We start from the raw sequence: 13,493 nt of genomic DNA on the forward strand, positions 1-13,493 counted from the left end.
CAGCAGAGGACAGGAAAAGGCTATACAGATGTAACTTCTAGGGAGAATTTGTGGGACCTGCCACAAAATGGTTGGAAATTATCTGTAAATAAACTGTTCACACATCTAAATGGTCAACTAAACTATTTTTTTAAAAAAATCAATGTACAGATCATTTCTGAGTTTGAGCAGCAAGGGTGGAGGAAATTCCACCCACCCATAGTACGAACACCTAAAGCGAGATCATTTATTTTCTGTATTATTCCCTGTTTTAGCTGGTCTTCAAAGGTCTTTTCCATTGTGACATGTGGAAGGATATGTGATTTGCAGTGACAATTCTGATCCAGTTTTCCGAGCTTTTGCATATTCATTCAGCTTCAAGTGTGATTTGGCTTGAACTTAGAAAGGAGAAGCATTTGCATGAGGAATTGCAGCTTCCGTCTGTCTTCATTTTCATGTCCTTTGCAAAGAACCGGAGATGAAATCAGTGCATGCAAATCTCTGAAAAATAACCCCCTTGTATCACACCCTTAAACTCCCTTTAAGCTGTAAATATCTCTGGTTTCAACCCCAGTATGTGGCAAACGTGGTCAACGTAACAGGTAGGACGTTGGGATTTAAGACTGGTCTTTCAAACCCTAACTTCTAAACCCTAGGAATTGAACCTGGGAGCTTCCACATCCAAAGCATGCATTCTGCCATTGAGGTATCCTGGTCGTGGTCGATAGCTGGTTGGCCACTGTGTGAACAGAATACTAGACTAGATGGACCCTGATCCTCTTTTTAGGTTCTTATGTATGGGCTCTCCCCCTCCAGCCTCTTCTGCCCAATAAGAATGGCCTTTCTGGATCAAGTCAAGAGGCCATTTAGTCTAGTAGTCTGTTTCCAGCAGCTAGATCTATTTCTTTTAATTACGTATTTGTTAACAGTGTTTGCATAGCAGCCAATCACTGATATTCTGTGGGCAGTTAGCAGTGACATTAAAAGCCAACAAGATTATATCAAGAAGAAAATCAAAACAGAATGAAGCAAATGAAAATAAATGAAAATAAATGCAACCACCAGCCGCAAAACCTTAATACAGCAGAGTTAACGGCTTGCAAAAGTTTTTAAGATGGAAACGCCCTGGAAAATAAAAAGGAGGGATTTGTTCTGAGCACCAGAAGTTCCAGAACCAATTTGAGCTTGCAGTTCTTCCCTACAAAAATCTACTTCTGGTCAACCCCCGCCCCAGATTTCCTTATTTCAGTAGTAAAATGGGAGTGGGGGGAGTTGTTTGTCGTTGCCATTTTGTTGTTGCCATTGTTAAACAATTGGGAGTCAGAAATCCTTGCCGATTTACCACGAGGGTGGACACCGATGCCTTGTCAAAAATGACACCACCAAAAAAGGACAAAAGAGGGCATGGATTTGCATCAAGTTTGTATACGTAAATGTATATGTATAGATGCAAATTTGGAAATAGTGTGTTTGTGTATATAAACACACTATAATATGTTTCTCTACAGTGGGGAAGGCTCTGCCCCGTGTGTCTTGCTCAGTTTGCTTTCCAGGTGCGAAATGTAGACAGGCAAAATCCAGATCTCTGCTCTTGCTTTTTATGGTTCTTTGAACTGGATCCAGACTAAGTGAGTTGGCCTCACTGGGATTTAAGTCATGTCTACAGTGTTCCATTGATTTCAATGGGGCTTACGTTCCACTAACTTACAAAGCAATCTTATGGCCCCAGACGAGCATGTGTGTGTGGGGCATAGGATACTGCAGATTCCTGGATCCGAGGTCAGAAACAGCGCTCCGACCTTGGATCCCAGAGTGTGAACTCCCTGCCCACTCCCCCTTGGAGAGAACCCACCGGCTGCCTCTCCGAGATTGCAAAGACAGCCTCAGAGAGGAGGGATAGGGAGCGTGGGGGAACTGGGGAGGCCGGGTTAAGAAGAACCCTCCATCCTCCACAGCCTCCTTCCCTCCAACTCCGCAGAGCTCCAACTAGATGGGTGTAAAAGCCTGTCTAGCAAAAACACAGAGCGGGAGGAATGTGGAGGTGAAGATCGCCTCCACACTCTTCCCACTCTGCATAGGATGTCTGTCAGCCTCTGTGTTCAGAGGCTGATGGGCAACCAGACAGGATTGCACCCTTAGCCTGGATCCAGCCCTTGGTCTTTAAAACAGACTTGGCCCAGACAGCTTCAAGCAGAGGATGCCATCAGATGGAGGACTGTCCTCTGTAAAGAAGGACACATGGCCACCCCATTTACCAATAGGTCCTCATCTGCCTGGTGCCCATTCTTGCCTGTATATATCCTCTGTATCCAAGTGTAAAAACAACTAAACACACATTAGAGACACACATGCACCCAATAATCTTTACCAGGCCCCTGATGCAAACCACAAGTTCCCCGCCCCCCCATCCATGGCCGAATTCCCATTCCTGCATCAAAGACCCTCGTGGTACTAATCTTGGGAATCTTTCTCCTGTGGCCTCCCTTTGCTGCAATCTTGAAAAAAGTCTGGCGTGTTCCATTCCGGCTTAAACCAGAGGATGTAGCTTTTGGGGAGGTAATAAGCTGTGAGCTGCCCCAGGGTGCACAGCAAAATGGCGCCCATCTGGACGGCGGGTTGGTGCTCCTGCTTGACGGTGGCATAGGTGGGTATGAAGACCACCAAGGTGAGGAAGTAGATGAGGGTGCTGAAGGTGATGCCCCGGGCGATGTTGTACTTCTTGGGCGGTGTCTCCACCATGAACGTGCAGAGGAAGGATGTGAATGCCAAGAAGCCGTTGTGGCCATGCATCATGGCGAAGGCCACCCAAGACTGGACCTTGCACTGGAGGAGGACCTGGGTGGGCAAGAGCTTGTAGTTCTTGACCAGGTTGGGCGGGGTGCCGTAGAGGTACCCGAAGCAGAGGAGGCCTTCGACCAGGAAGGATGACACCACAATGGCCCAGGGCCGCCTCTGGATGAGGGTGTGCAGGAAAGTCTGGCGGCTGTCAGCAAAGTCATTCGCCAGCATGATCTGGAGGGCCTTGGCTGTGATGGTGGAGAAGCAAGGGTTGAGGCACAGGGCGAAAGAAGGCTGCTGCATCCGGCAGATGGCCAGACTGGGCTTTCCGACGTAGAGCCCGGTGCTGACGCACAACAGGCCCAGGCTGAACAAGGCCAAGAGGCACATGTCTCCCCCGGCGGCCTGCACCACATACGTGCGGCGGTTCTTCAGGAACAACGCCCCCGCCAGGCAGGTGAGTGCCAAAGCTGAAAGCGACAGGGCCAGCAAGATGATGGCCAGGGGTTCAAGCCAGAAGAAGTACTTCTCGGTGCGGTTGTAACACCGCGTGCTGTTCCTCGGGGACCACTGCTCCTCGGGGCACGGGGTGCAGGTCGAGTCCTCTGGAAGAGAGCAGGGAGAACGGGGACGCATGCCCGTTATTTATTTATTGGATGGATTTATATCCCGCTCTCCACATTTACAAATATCTTTCAGAGGGAGAAATACCTGTATGTCCTGCCAGTTGGCGAGTTATTCCAGAGCCCTGGCTGGACATAATTCTTTTACATCAAGTTCTTAGTTTCAAAAGAAAAGAAAACAGAATCTAGAAGCGCAGCGGGAAGGCCACCTGCAGGGCCTAGAAGATGTCCATCCAACCTCCTCTCGTCAAGAGCTGCTGCCCTCTGTATACGGGGACTGTGGTGTGGGGAGATCATGTCAATGCCCTAGCCCCGCTCACCTGCTGAGCTGCTGAAAGTGCCGCTCTCGCAGTCCACGCAGTCGTAGCAGCAGAGGTGAAAGCCTTTCATCCGACGGATTTGCCCCGGCTGACATGTAGTCAGGCACTCTGAGCGGGGCGCCTAGGCAGAAGGGAAGAAGAGAGCAGTGGTCTCAACCCCTCTTCAGCCCATGTCTTCCAGATTCCATCATTCATTTCCTCCCACATTTCCATCTACACCAGGGCTATCAAACTTCTTTCAACCCGGGGACCCAATTCCGTTTTGGGGAAGCTCTCAGGGGTGGGTGGAGCCAAAGGCAAAAGAGGTGGAGCCTGAATACAAAAACTACCAGCCGGTTTTAGCTTAAAGCTCTTCCTGCTGATAGCTAAGCTGTAGGAGAAGCCCTATATATGCCTGCCCGAGAACTGAGATCTGTTGGAGGGGCCCTCCTCTGCATCCCACCAGTACGAGACTGACACTATGGTGGGATGTGGGAGAGGGCCTTCTCTGCTATGGCACCCCGGCTGTGGAATGCCCTCCCCTTGGAGACCCGATTGGTGCAGACATTGGTCTCGTTTCGACGCCAAATAAAAACGTGGCTTTTTACCAAAGCCTTTGAGGGCTAAATGCATTCCCTAGCACATTGGTTTAACTGTTTTATTGTTTTAGATTTTAACTGGTTTTAGCTTGTTTACTGGTTTAATATGATTTAGGTGTTTAAATTATTGTTTTATACTGATTTTATCTGTTCGCCGCCCTGAGATCTTAATGATATAGGGCGGGGTAGACATGTTTTAAATAAATAATAATAAAAAATTCAACCTTTTAGAATGGCGGAAAGTGGTGGAAAAGCTGGGAAACCAGCCAACGATTTGCAGTTGGGAGAAGGGGGCGTGGCCATTTGGGGAACAGTGCGCAATGGTGTGGGGAAAGGACATGTGCATCCAGGCCTTCTCCTCGCCAACTTACTCCAGGTTCCCTCCATCAGCTTTGATGTTGGGACAGAGCGGGATGGAGCAGGGCTGGTCAAGGGGCGTGGCCTGGGGAGATGGGGTGTGGCCATAGGAGAATCTGCAGGCCCAGGTTGCGAGGCCCGGGGGTCTACATTGGGCCCACTTGCTGGAGGCTCTCTGCCCACAGTGATGAGCAAGATGGGTCTGAGAAACCCACCCTTCTGCTGTTGGCCCGACCCCTGGCAACTGCTGTTCATTGGGATATACTGCCTCTGAACATGGAGGGCCCATTTCGGAACCAAGGCTAATAGCCGCTGATTGAAATCCCAAGGGTCAGCATCAAGGGTAGGTGTGGTTGGGCACTGGCTGACGGACCACACACCAGTAGGGGGGAGGCATTGACAGGAGCCCCCCCGAGTTGCTCCTTCTCTTTGTCATTGCCACCTGCTTGATTACCAGCTTCTTGCTCCGGCCCAGATGATCGTGGTGGTGAGGAGGGGGAGCATTAGATTCCATGGCCTCCTCGCTCCCTGGCTCTCTGCCTGTCCAGCAAGCAAGCGGGAGCCAAGATGGGAAAGAGGAGGAGAAGCAAGAGCAGCTGGGAACCCTGGCGGTGAGAAGGGGGACTCAACGAGGGAGGGGCCCAACAGAACCTGGAGCTGGCACTGCCGGTTTCCATATGAGTAGACAAAAGCCCATGAGAAGAAACGGCATGAGCCGCAAACCTCCGTTTTGCAGAGATCAATGCGAATTCCATGGCTTGATGTCGTACCCACAGCCTGTGATTTGGTCAAAGGTAGGCATGGCCGGGCACCTGCCGAGGGCCCACACCCCAGCAGGGGCCCACTGACAGGAGTCCCCTGGAGCTGCTCCTCCTCTTCCCCTTGCAGCCTGCTTGTTCCCCTGCCTCTCGCTCTGGCCAAACATCGGTGGTGGTGGTGGTGAGGAGCAGAAGATCCCATTGTCTACTTGCTCCCTGGATCTCTGCCTCTTCAGCAAGCCAGTGGCAGCCATGATGAGAAAGAGGAGGAGGAAGTGCAAGAGCGGCTGGTGATGATGGTGGTGAGAAGGTAGGGTGTCTTGCCCAAGGCCCTCCGAAACCTGGAGCTGTCTCCGCTGCCCCTTTCATTTTGATAAAAACAGCTAAGAGAGGTTTTACCCCCCCCCCCTCGTTTACCTTTTGATCCTCGGTGTGAAACTGGATCAAGTGTTCGTCAATCCTCAGTTGGCTGTCGAAGTCGCCAAAGCCAACGTGCTCAACCTGGCTGTTCTGCCAGCGCCACCCGATGACCTCGTAGCCCATGTTGATGCTGCGGTACTGGTCGAAATGGAGCGACTGGTTGCTGATGTTGAACTGGATGGTCCTCAGCTCGTCCAGCAGCTGCAGGGGCAAGGAGTAGGACTGTTTGAGTGGATCCTAGGATACGGCTCTCGTTCCCCACTGCTGCACCTTCTGGTTTTTCCTTGGACCCCTGAGAAGGTCCTAGTCCCATTTGAGGCCCTCTCATGTGGAATAGGACATTGAGTTCTCTGCTGCTCCGGGGGGCAGGACTAGGCCTAATGGGATTACATCCCCCTCTCCTCGTACTAGAACCCAGTGGGGTCGTCCCATGAACTGAGTGATGGGAGATTCAGGACAGATAAATGGAAGGATTTCTTCACACAGCGCAGAGTTAAAGTTTGGAATTTGCTACCGCGAGACGTAGTGATGGCCACCAATTTGGATGGCTTTAAAAGGGGGTTGGACAAATTCCTGGAGGAAAAGGCTATCGATGGGCTTCATGGCTGAGTGGGGGATTCAAACCTGAGACTCCTCAGGCTTAGCCCAACACTTAGCTTGAGGGCTTCTGCTCTTGCCCACCCCCAGTGTACCAGGTCTGTACCCCAGTCCAACACTCTAGCCGCTACACCACACTGTGTGGTGTAGCCAGCATGCTGTAGCGGCGAGAGTGTTGGACCGGGAGCCGGGAGATCGGGGTTCTAGTTCCCACTCAGCCATGGAAGCTCGCTGGGTGACTTTGGGCCAGTCACAGACTCTCAGCCCAACCTGCCTCACAGGGTTGTTGTGAGGATAAAATGGAGAGGAGGAGGAGGATTATGTACGCCACCTTGGGTTTCTTAAAAAGGAAAAATGGTGGGATATAAATGTAACAAATAAATTAATAATAAATACTTCCATCCCCTACCCTGTGTGTACCAGGGTGTGCCATCTAACTCCCACCAGCCCACTCTGAACTTCCCCACTTTGTCTCGCCCACCTGCCATGGTTTGATGCGCCTCTTCTGACACTGCCCTGTTTCGCAGTGCAATGCCTCATGCAGCGCATGGGCCACGCTGTACACTGCAGTGTACACGGCAAAGGTCTGCCGATGCTCCAGCACCATGCTGAGGTTGCGGCGGGTGACACGGTTGCATGGCTCGCACTGCAGCCCCAGGACGTTGGATCCATTCCATGTGGATTCCTCCTTGGATGCCTGGCAGAAGTCGTCCTGTTGCGTCTGCTCCAAGAGATGGTAGACGTAGTCCTCAAAGCCGGGGACCTTCCTGCCTTTGATGATGAAACCGATGACTGTCCCGATGGATTGGATGTGGTCCAAGTTGGTGACCACGTCGGACATCACCCAAGCTTCTGTGGCCAGCCACACCTTCTTGCCCAGCCCGAGCTCAAAGCACACCTTGAAGAGGGCCCGGGCTGGCCGGTCACTGGAGACCAGGATGACGACGTTGACCCTCGTGTCGTTGATGGACCGGATCGTCCGCCTCAGCTTCTCTTGGAGGTTGGGGCTCGACACATCCGCCGGGATCAGGCCCTCGTAGGCGATGCAGATGCTCCAGTTGGCCACCATGGAGGACAGGAGGCTGAGGCCTTCGCGGCCATAGTCGTCGTCGCTGCCCACCGTGGCGATCCAGTTCCACCTGAAAGCCAGCAAGAGTTGGACCATGGCTTCCAGCTGGCTCTTGTCACTGGGCACGGTGCGGAAGAAGGATGGGTAGAGCTCTTCATTGTTCAGCTTTTCCGTGGTGGCGCCATAGCTGAGCTTGGGGAACAAGGGCAATGGGAGTCTCAATCGTCCAAGTGTATGCGCAGCTACTCAGAAGCAAGTTCAACTGGGTTCAGTGGGACTTACTCCCAGGCAGTGGTGTAGCAGAACATGGTGCCAGCATGCTTTCGTTAGCAGCAGAGGCAGCGGCGGGCTCCGATGTCAGTGGGGCAGTGAATCCGCTCTGGCTTTCAGTCAGAACCAGTCAGATCTCTAAAGGAGCTGTCCAAGGTCCTTGGCAAACCTTGTTTCAAAATAGAATTTCATGTTTAAAAAATAAAGGGGGGAGGACACTAAAAGGAGCTATCCAGGATGCCTAACCTATGTTGGGGAAAGGGTTCAGCACCCTGGGTAGCTCCATTAAGAGTCCCCCCCTTTTTAAAAGAATTATGAAACTGTATTTTATTTTGAAAGAAGGTTAACAAAGGCAACAAAAAGAAGAACGTGCGTAGTAATAAATAATGATCACGAAAGAAAGAATGTGATGCACTAATTAGAAGCAAAGTAGGAGCTCGATTTCTAACGAAAGCAAAAATGCACGTTCTACGACATAGGAAAGGCATGTGAGCAGGTTATGCCATTTGGTGTGTTTGCGCATAGTGATCAGAAAAAATGTAGGCAACTGCATTTTGTTGGAACTTTATCAATTGCTCGACGTGCCTTAGCATAGGAAATGAGTGGAAACCATGGTGTCATAGTGTCATTCCGCACATTAGGATTCCTTGCTCACTGCACTTGCTGAAGACCTTGGAGGGCTCCTTTAGAGTCCTGACGGACACTCCGAGCATGGCCCCCCTGACATCAGAGCCCCAGACTCCACTGATGAGCGAGGATGTGGACGTCTGCCACCCCCCTCACACTCCCCTGTGAGGTTAGCTGTGATACTCACAGTAGCAAGGTAGGGGGAGGATGGATTTTCCCAGCAATAATATATTGTTCCATGTGGTGATGCAAAGTATTTTGGGGTGGCTTGGTCTGGAACGGGCCATTAAGACCCATCAGCTTTACAACTGACCTGTGCCTGGGGAAGATGAAAACTGCTAGAACTGGTTTGTTAATATGGATCCACACCGCTGCCTGCATTTTTGGACTCTGCTTAGGGATGTGGAAAAGGAGATGGTCATGATGAGCAGATTTACCATTACTCACACCTAGGGATGTGCGAACCCACCCCCGTCTGGGTTCTCTGGGCGCCCGCCCAGCCCCCGCCCCCACTCACCGGCCCCCTCCTGTGCTCAGCGAGCAGGCCGCACTCACCCCGGCAGCCTTGTCGAGCTCTGCAGTCGCTATTTTTTGAAAAACAAAATGGCGCTCACAAAATGCGCATGCTTGCGTATGCGCGAAAAGGTGCATTTCCGCAAATGCACGTATTTGTGTATGTGCGATAATGCACATTTTTGCATACCTGAATATGCACGTTTGCAAAAATGCGCCTTTTCGCGCACACACAAATACGCACATTTTTGCGATCGCCATTTTATTTCTCCAAAAATGGCCACCGTGAAGCTCGATGAGGCCGCCGGGTGAGTGCAGGCCATTCGCCGAGTGCAGGCAGGGGGCGAGCAGGGGCTCAGTGAACAGTGCTCGAGGGTGCGGGCAGGGGCGGTTCTGCTGGATTCCTGGACAGAATCGGGCGTCCACGCCATCCCTACTCCCACCTAAGTTTGTGTAGGAAGCAGCCTAAACTGCTGGGATCTATCCAAATTATCCTATGCCCGCTTTCCCAACCGGTTCCTCTCCAGATCTTTTGGACCTCAACTCCCAAATCGTTGTGTTCTTTTGTCCTCTTTTTTGGTGATGCATTTCTTCTTGCTTGTCTTTCCTTTTTTGTCTTCCTTTTTTTTTTGGGGGGGGGTAAGTAGCCACCCCACCTCAAAGGCAGCCCTGCTTAGAGAGTTTTGCACTAGTCCAGCCTAGCTAGTGCATGGATAACTGAAGCCTTTGCAGAGAGGCTGGCACACCGACTGTGACCCTAAGCCGGCAAAAGGCACCCCTAGACAATGACCCCAATTCTTCCTGGTGTGTTTTGTGCGGAGTTCCTTTCTTCAGGATGGGACTACCCCCCCCCCCCCGGTGAACTGAATTCTGTCAAGATAATTTTCTGAGGAAGTTGTTTCCCTCTTTTACCTGCGGGATCAGAAAGAAGCTAAAGAGCTTAGCGGTCACCGTGCAGAGCTCCGAGTTGTGAGGCCCTATGACCGCCGTCACACGGGTCTGGTAGTCTGTGTAGTTGCAAAGGACTCCGATACTGGTGGTCCCCGCTCTGGACAGGAACAGCAGGCTGGGTTGGAGGGTGACCACGGGTTCCATGCAGCTGTCGTAGATGTCGTAGCCGAGTTTGATTCCTGGCAGCAGCGTGGTGGAGTTGTTGATTTCCTCCACGGCAAACTTCATCCCGAGAGCCCAGATGAGGCCGGCGGCGTAAAGCCTGTGGATGGGGACAAAATGGGGGGAGTGAGGGATCTCTGTCTGTCTGTCTGTCTGTCTGTCTGTCTGTCTCTCTGTTGGTGATGTTCAGGGGTGAGTGCTGTTCCTTCTGTAGCCAAAATGCACCAGAGAGGAGGCATTAGCAAACTGAGGGGGGCCCTAAGGTTTGCAGAAGTATGAAAATAAAGGATTGGGGGGGGAATAAGGACACCCCCCCCAAAAAAAGAGCCCAGTGAGGTGTGGCCATATAATTGTGACTGTTGGGGTGTGTGTGAGGAGTACTTTATGCTGCAACATTTAGTCTCTTATAATAACTATAACGCTTGGATCCAAAGAGAATTCAACTTAGGGAAGTTTGCAAAAGAAAAGCTTCTCGTCCCCTTCCCCCCGCCTCCTGAAGCCATGTGTGACTCCCAGAAAGCCTTTCCTGAAGAATGTATGTGTGTGCGCGTGTGTGCGTGGAGGGGGGGTACACAGAATGTGGAGGGGGGCTGCAGGTAACTTTGCTTCCGTGGACATGGCTCTCCTTGTTGCTTCAGTTGATTTCTCTTCACATCCAAGCTAATAACTGCTTTGCTGGGTCAAACCAAGGGGTCCATCTAGGCCAGCATCCTGTCTCCAATGGCGGAAGCCCCATCGGTGCACAAGGTGCTTTACAGGGAGTAAAGCAAGGATGAACTTTTAAGGATCACTTGTGAAAATGTACAGGGGAGGAGAGGCTTTGCAGAAAAGTGGGTCTGGATTTAAGGGAGGAGAAGGAAATGGCATAATAAACAGAGGGTTGGGCAGCTATTCTGGGCTTAGTGATCATTTTGGCAGGAGGCAGAGAGCCAATCTACACATTCAGGATAGTTATGCGGTACCCGCCCAACCTTTAAACTGAAGGATTTGCATGTTTAAACGCTCAGCCTGTGTTTTAAAACCAGTTAAAAACAGGTTTTAAAATTAAGAAGTACAGTTAAGTGAAGTACAGGTTAAGAAACCTAGCACATTAGGGAAGGGAAGCCAAGTTAGAGCCTAAAACGGCATTAGCCAGTTTTGCTGCAGCATCACGCATTTGGCCCGCAGTGGATTCATCCTTACCTCTTGCATTTGTAAACATCAGGCAAGGTCCAGTCCATCATGCTGGTGGTGTGGACTCCTAAAGGGAACAAACCGCCCAGCATGTAATCTCCCGATCTTCTAAATTGAGAAGACATGCAGTGATAGTCTCGGGCCAAGGCCCAGTCCAAACTGACACCAAGCAAGAGGAAAGCAGACATCTCTTTCTTGGCTGTTTTGGAGACCAGCTCTTGTGTAGGCAGCCTAATGGGAGATGAAGGCTTAGAATGCCAAAGGTTTTGTTGAACGGAATTATAGATGGGAGGGAAATGTCCCAGGGCAATTTGTTTAGCAAAGTATAAATCATGTGCATGCCTGCGCTCGTGTACGGACATGTTGGCACGGAAGAGGACTTAGTTAGCCATCCGTGCTAATCAAATCCCCTGCAGCGTTTATTGAGTTGGGCTCCTTTGCAAACCACTGGCCCGGATCCGCTGTGTTTCCTCCCTAGGTGGGCTTTATTCACACAGAGATCTAAGCCACAGCAGGTGCAGCTGCACCGTCGGGACAGGTCTTTGGGGAAGATGTCGGGGGACCCAAACGCAGCAGGGCTGGCGTACCATATTTTGAAGTGCTGTAAGACACGCCGCCATCAAAAGAACTCCCCACCCGAGCCTGAAGAAGGCCATGAAGCCCAGGGTCTAAAATGAGCTCATTGCGCCTAATGAATATAGCTCCAAAGCTTCAGGAGAGTTCTTTGGAGAGTCTGAAAGAGAATGATTCACCTATGAATGAACCTCTGGGCGGGAAAGGCGAGCAGGCAAAGCCCAGCTCAAACAGATTCCGCACGGAAGGCGAGTGACGGTGTCCCTCGGCCGCTGCTGCAAATAGCCTTGGTGTGGTGGTCCGAAACTTTGAACGGGAGATCAAGGAGCCTTTGGGCAGGGCTTTGCTTGGGGTTGTTGTGCGTGTGAGCCCTGGGGGGGGGGGGGATTGTGAATGACATAGGCAAATGGGTGTGTGTGTGTGTGTGCATCCACGTGTGTGTGTAGGGGGGGGCACATGAGTGCTTTTCATTTGTAGAGGCAGCAGTGCCTTGCTTATTTATTGGATTTATATCTTGCCTTTTTTTTCTCTTGCAAGGAGCCCAAGTTGGCTTACATTATCCTCCCCCTCTCCATTTTATCCTCACAAGAACCCTGTGAGGTAGGTTGGGCTGAGAGTCTGTGACTGGCCCAAAGTCCCCCAGTGAGCTTCCATGGCCAAGTGGGGACTCGAACCTGGATCTCCCAAGTCCCAGCCCAATACTCTCACCACTACACCACACTTCTCGGTCCCAATGCTGAAACAGTACAGGATTCCTTCCTAGGTGATCACTTCACTTGCAATTATTCCAATGTTTATTCCTAAACTGGGGATGGCCCCGTATTTGAAGGCATCGGGTGGGGCACGATTTGGTTTCCCTACCTCAACTGGATCTCCTTGCCCATTGCCTGCACCCTCCCCGTGTCTCTCGGTGGTTTACGTGCCTGCCACACCACGCCTTGGGTGGCACCTGAAGCAGAAATACCTGGGAAAGAACCGTGGGCAGCTCAACCCAGAAGCCGGCGCGGAGCCAAATCGCCAAGCAAGAGCATAAGGTCAGGTGAGAGTCAAATCAGGGCACTGAGAGTTGATAGGTGTGCTGGGAGCAACAGTGGAGAACCGCCATTTACCCAGCAATGTTCCCAGGTGACTTTGGGTCCCTTACGTGGGCTACAGGGAGAGCTGTCCAGTGGAGATCAAACCCTGGACTTGCTTGGGAACAGAAAGGACCCAGATTTGCAGAGGGCTGTTTCCGGTCTGTCCTGCGGTGCTCCGTCGGAGGGCCAAACGCTGAAACTATGTTCAGTAATTCATGATCTCCCCCCCCCCCCCCGGCCTAGCAGTGCCTGTCTGAGGAGAGAAAATGTGCTTCCCGGGTCTGCACTGCTTGGTTTAGGCTCTCTCCCCCTTCCCCAACCTGGGGCCCTCCAGATGTTTTGGACTTCAACTCCCGTCAGCCCCAGCTGGTGTGGCCAATGGTCAGGGATGCTGGGGGTTGCAGTCTGAAACACCTCAATCCACCCATGTCCAGTGCTTGAATTATGGGGTGGGGAGGGCAGCCTCTTCACCTTTTGTGTCAGGCGACATTGCTACTGTTTTTTTTAGAAGTGGGGCATGATTTGAGGAAAACAGGGAGGACTCAGGCATGCAAGGTTTGATGCCCTTCAGGGCCTCCCCACTACATAAATTCAAGCACTGAACTGAGGACAGTTTTAATCCTGCCATCACAGCTTTTCAAAGTCCTGAAATATAGGACACCGCTATTT

At 51.4% G+C, this 13,493-nt stretch overlaps 1 protein-coding gene across 1 annotated transcript; it reads right to left on the reverse strand.

Moving 5' to 3' along the window:
* Positions 1-117: 117 nt before the first annotated feature.
* On the reverse strand, positions 118-11,363 carry TAS1R3 (taste 1 receptor member 3). The gene is made up of 6 exons (XM_084821570.1): positions 11,185-11,363; positions 9,802-10,102; positions 6,892-7,671; positions 5,811-6,014; positions 3,701-3,821; positions 118-3,362 (listed from the first exon to the last, which is right to left on the reverse strand). Exons 1-6 carry the CDS (start codon positions 11,361-11,363, stop codon positions 2,431-2,433), a joined length of 2,517 nt encoding a protein of 838 aa, XP_084677696.1. The 3' UTR covers positions 118-2,430.
* Positions 11,364-13,493: the final 2,130 nt, after the last annotated feature.

This window comes from Heloderma suspectum, chromosome 15 (assembly GCF_057233095.1).
Source record: "Heloderma suspectum isolate Gila_16-S chromosome 15, 16-S_ref, whole genome shotgun sequence".
NCBI classification, from domain to species: Eukaryota; Metazoa; Chordata; class Lepidosauria; order Squamata; family Helodermatidae; genus Heloderma; species Heloderma suspectum.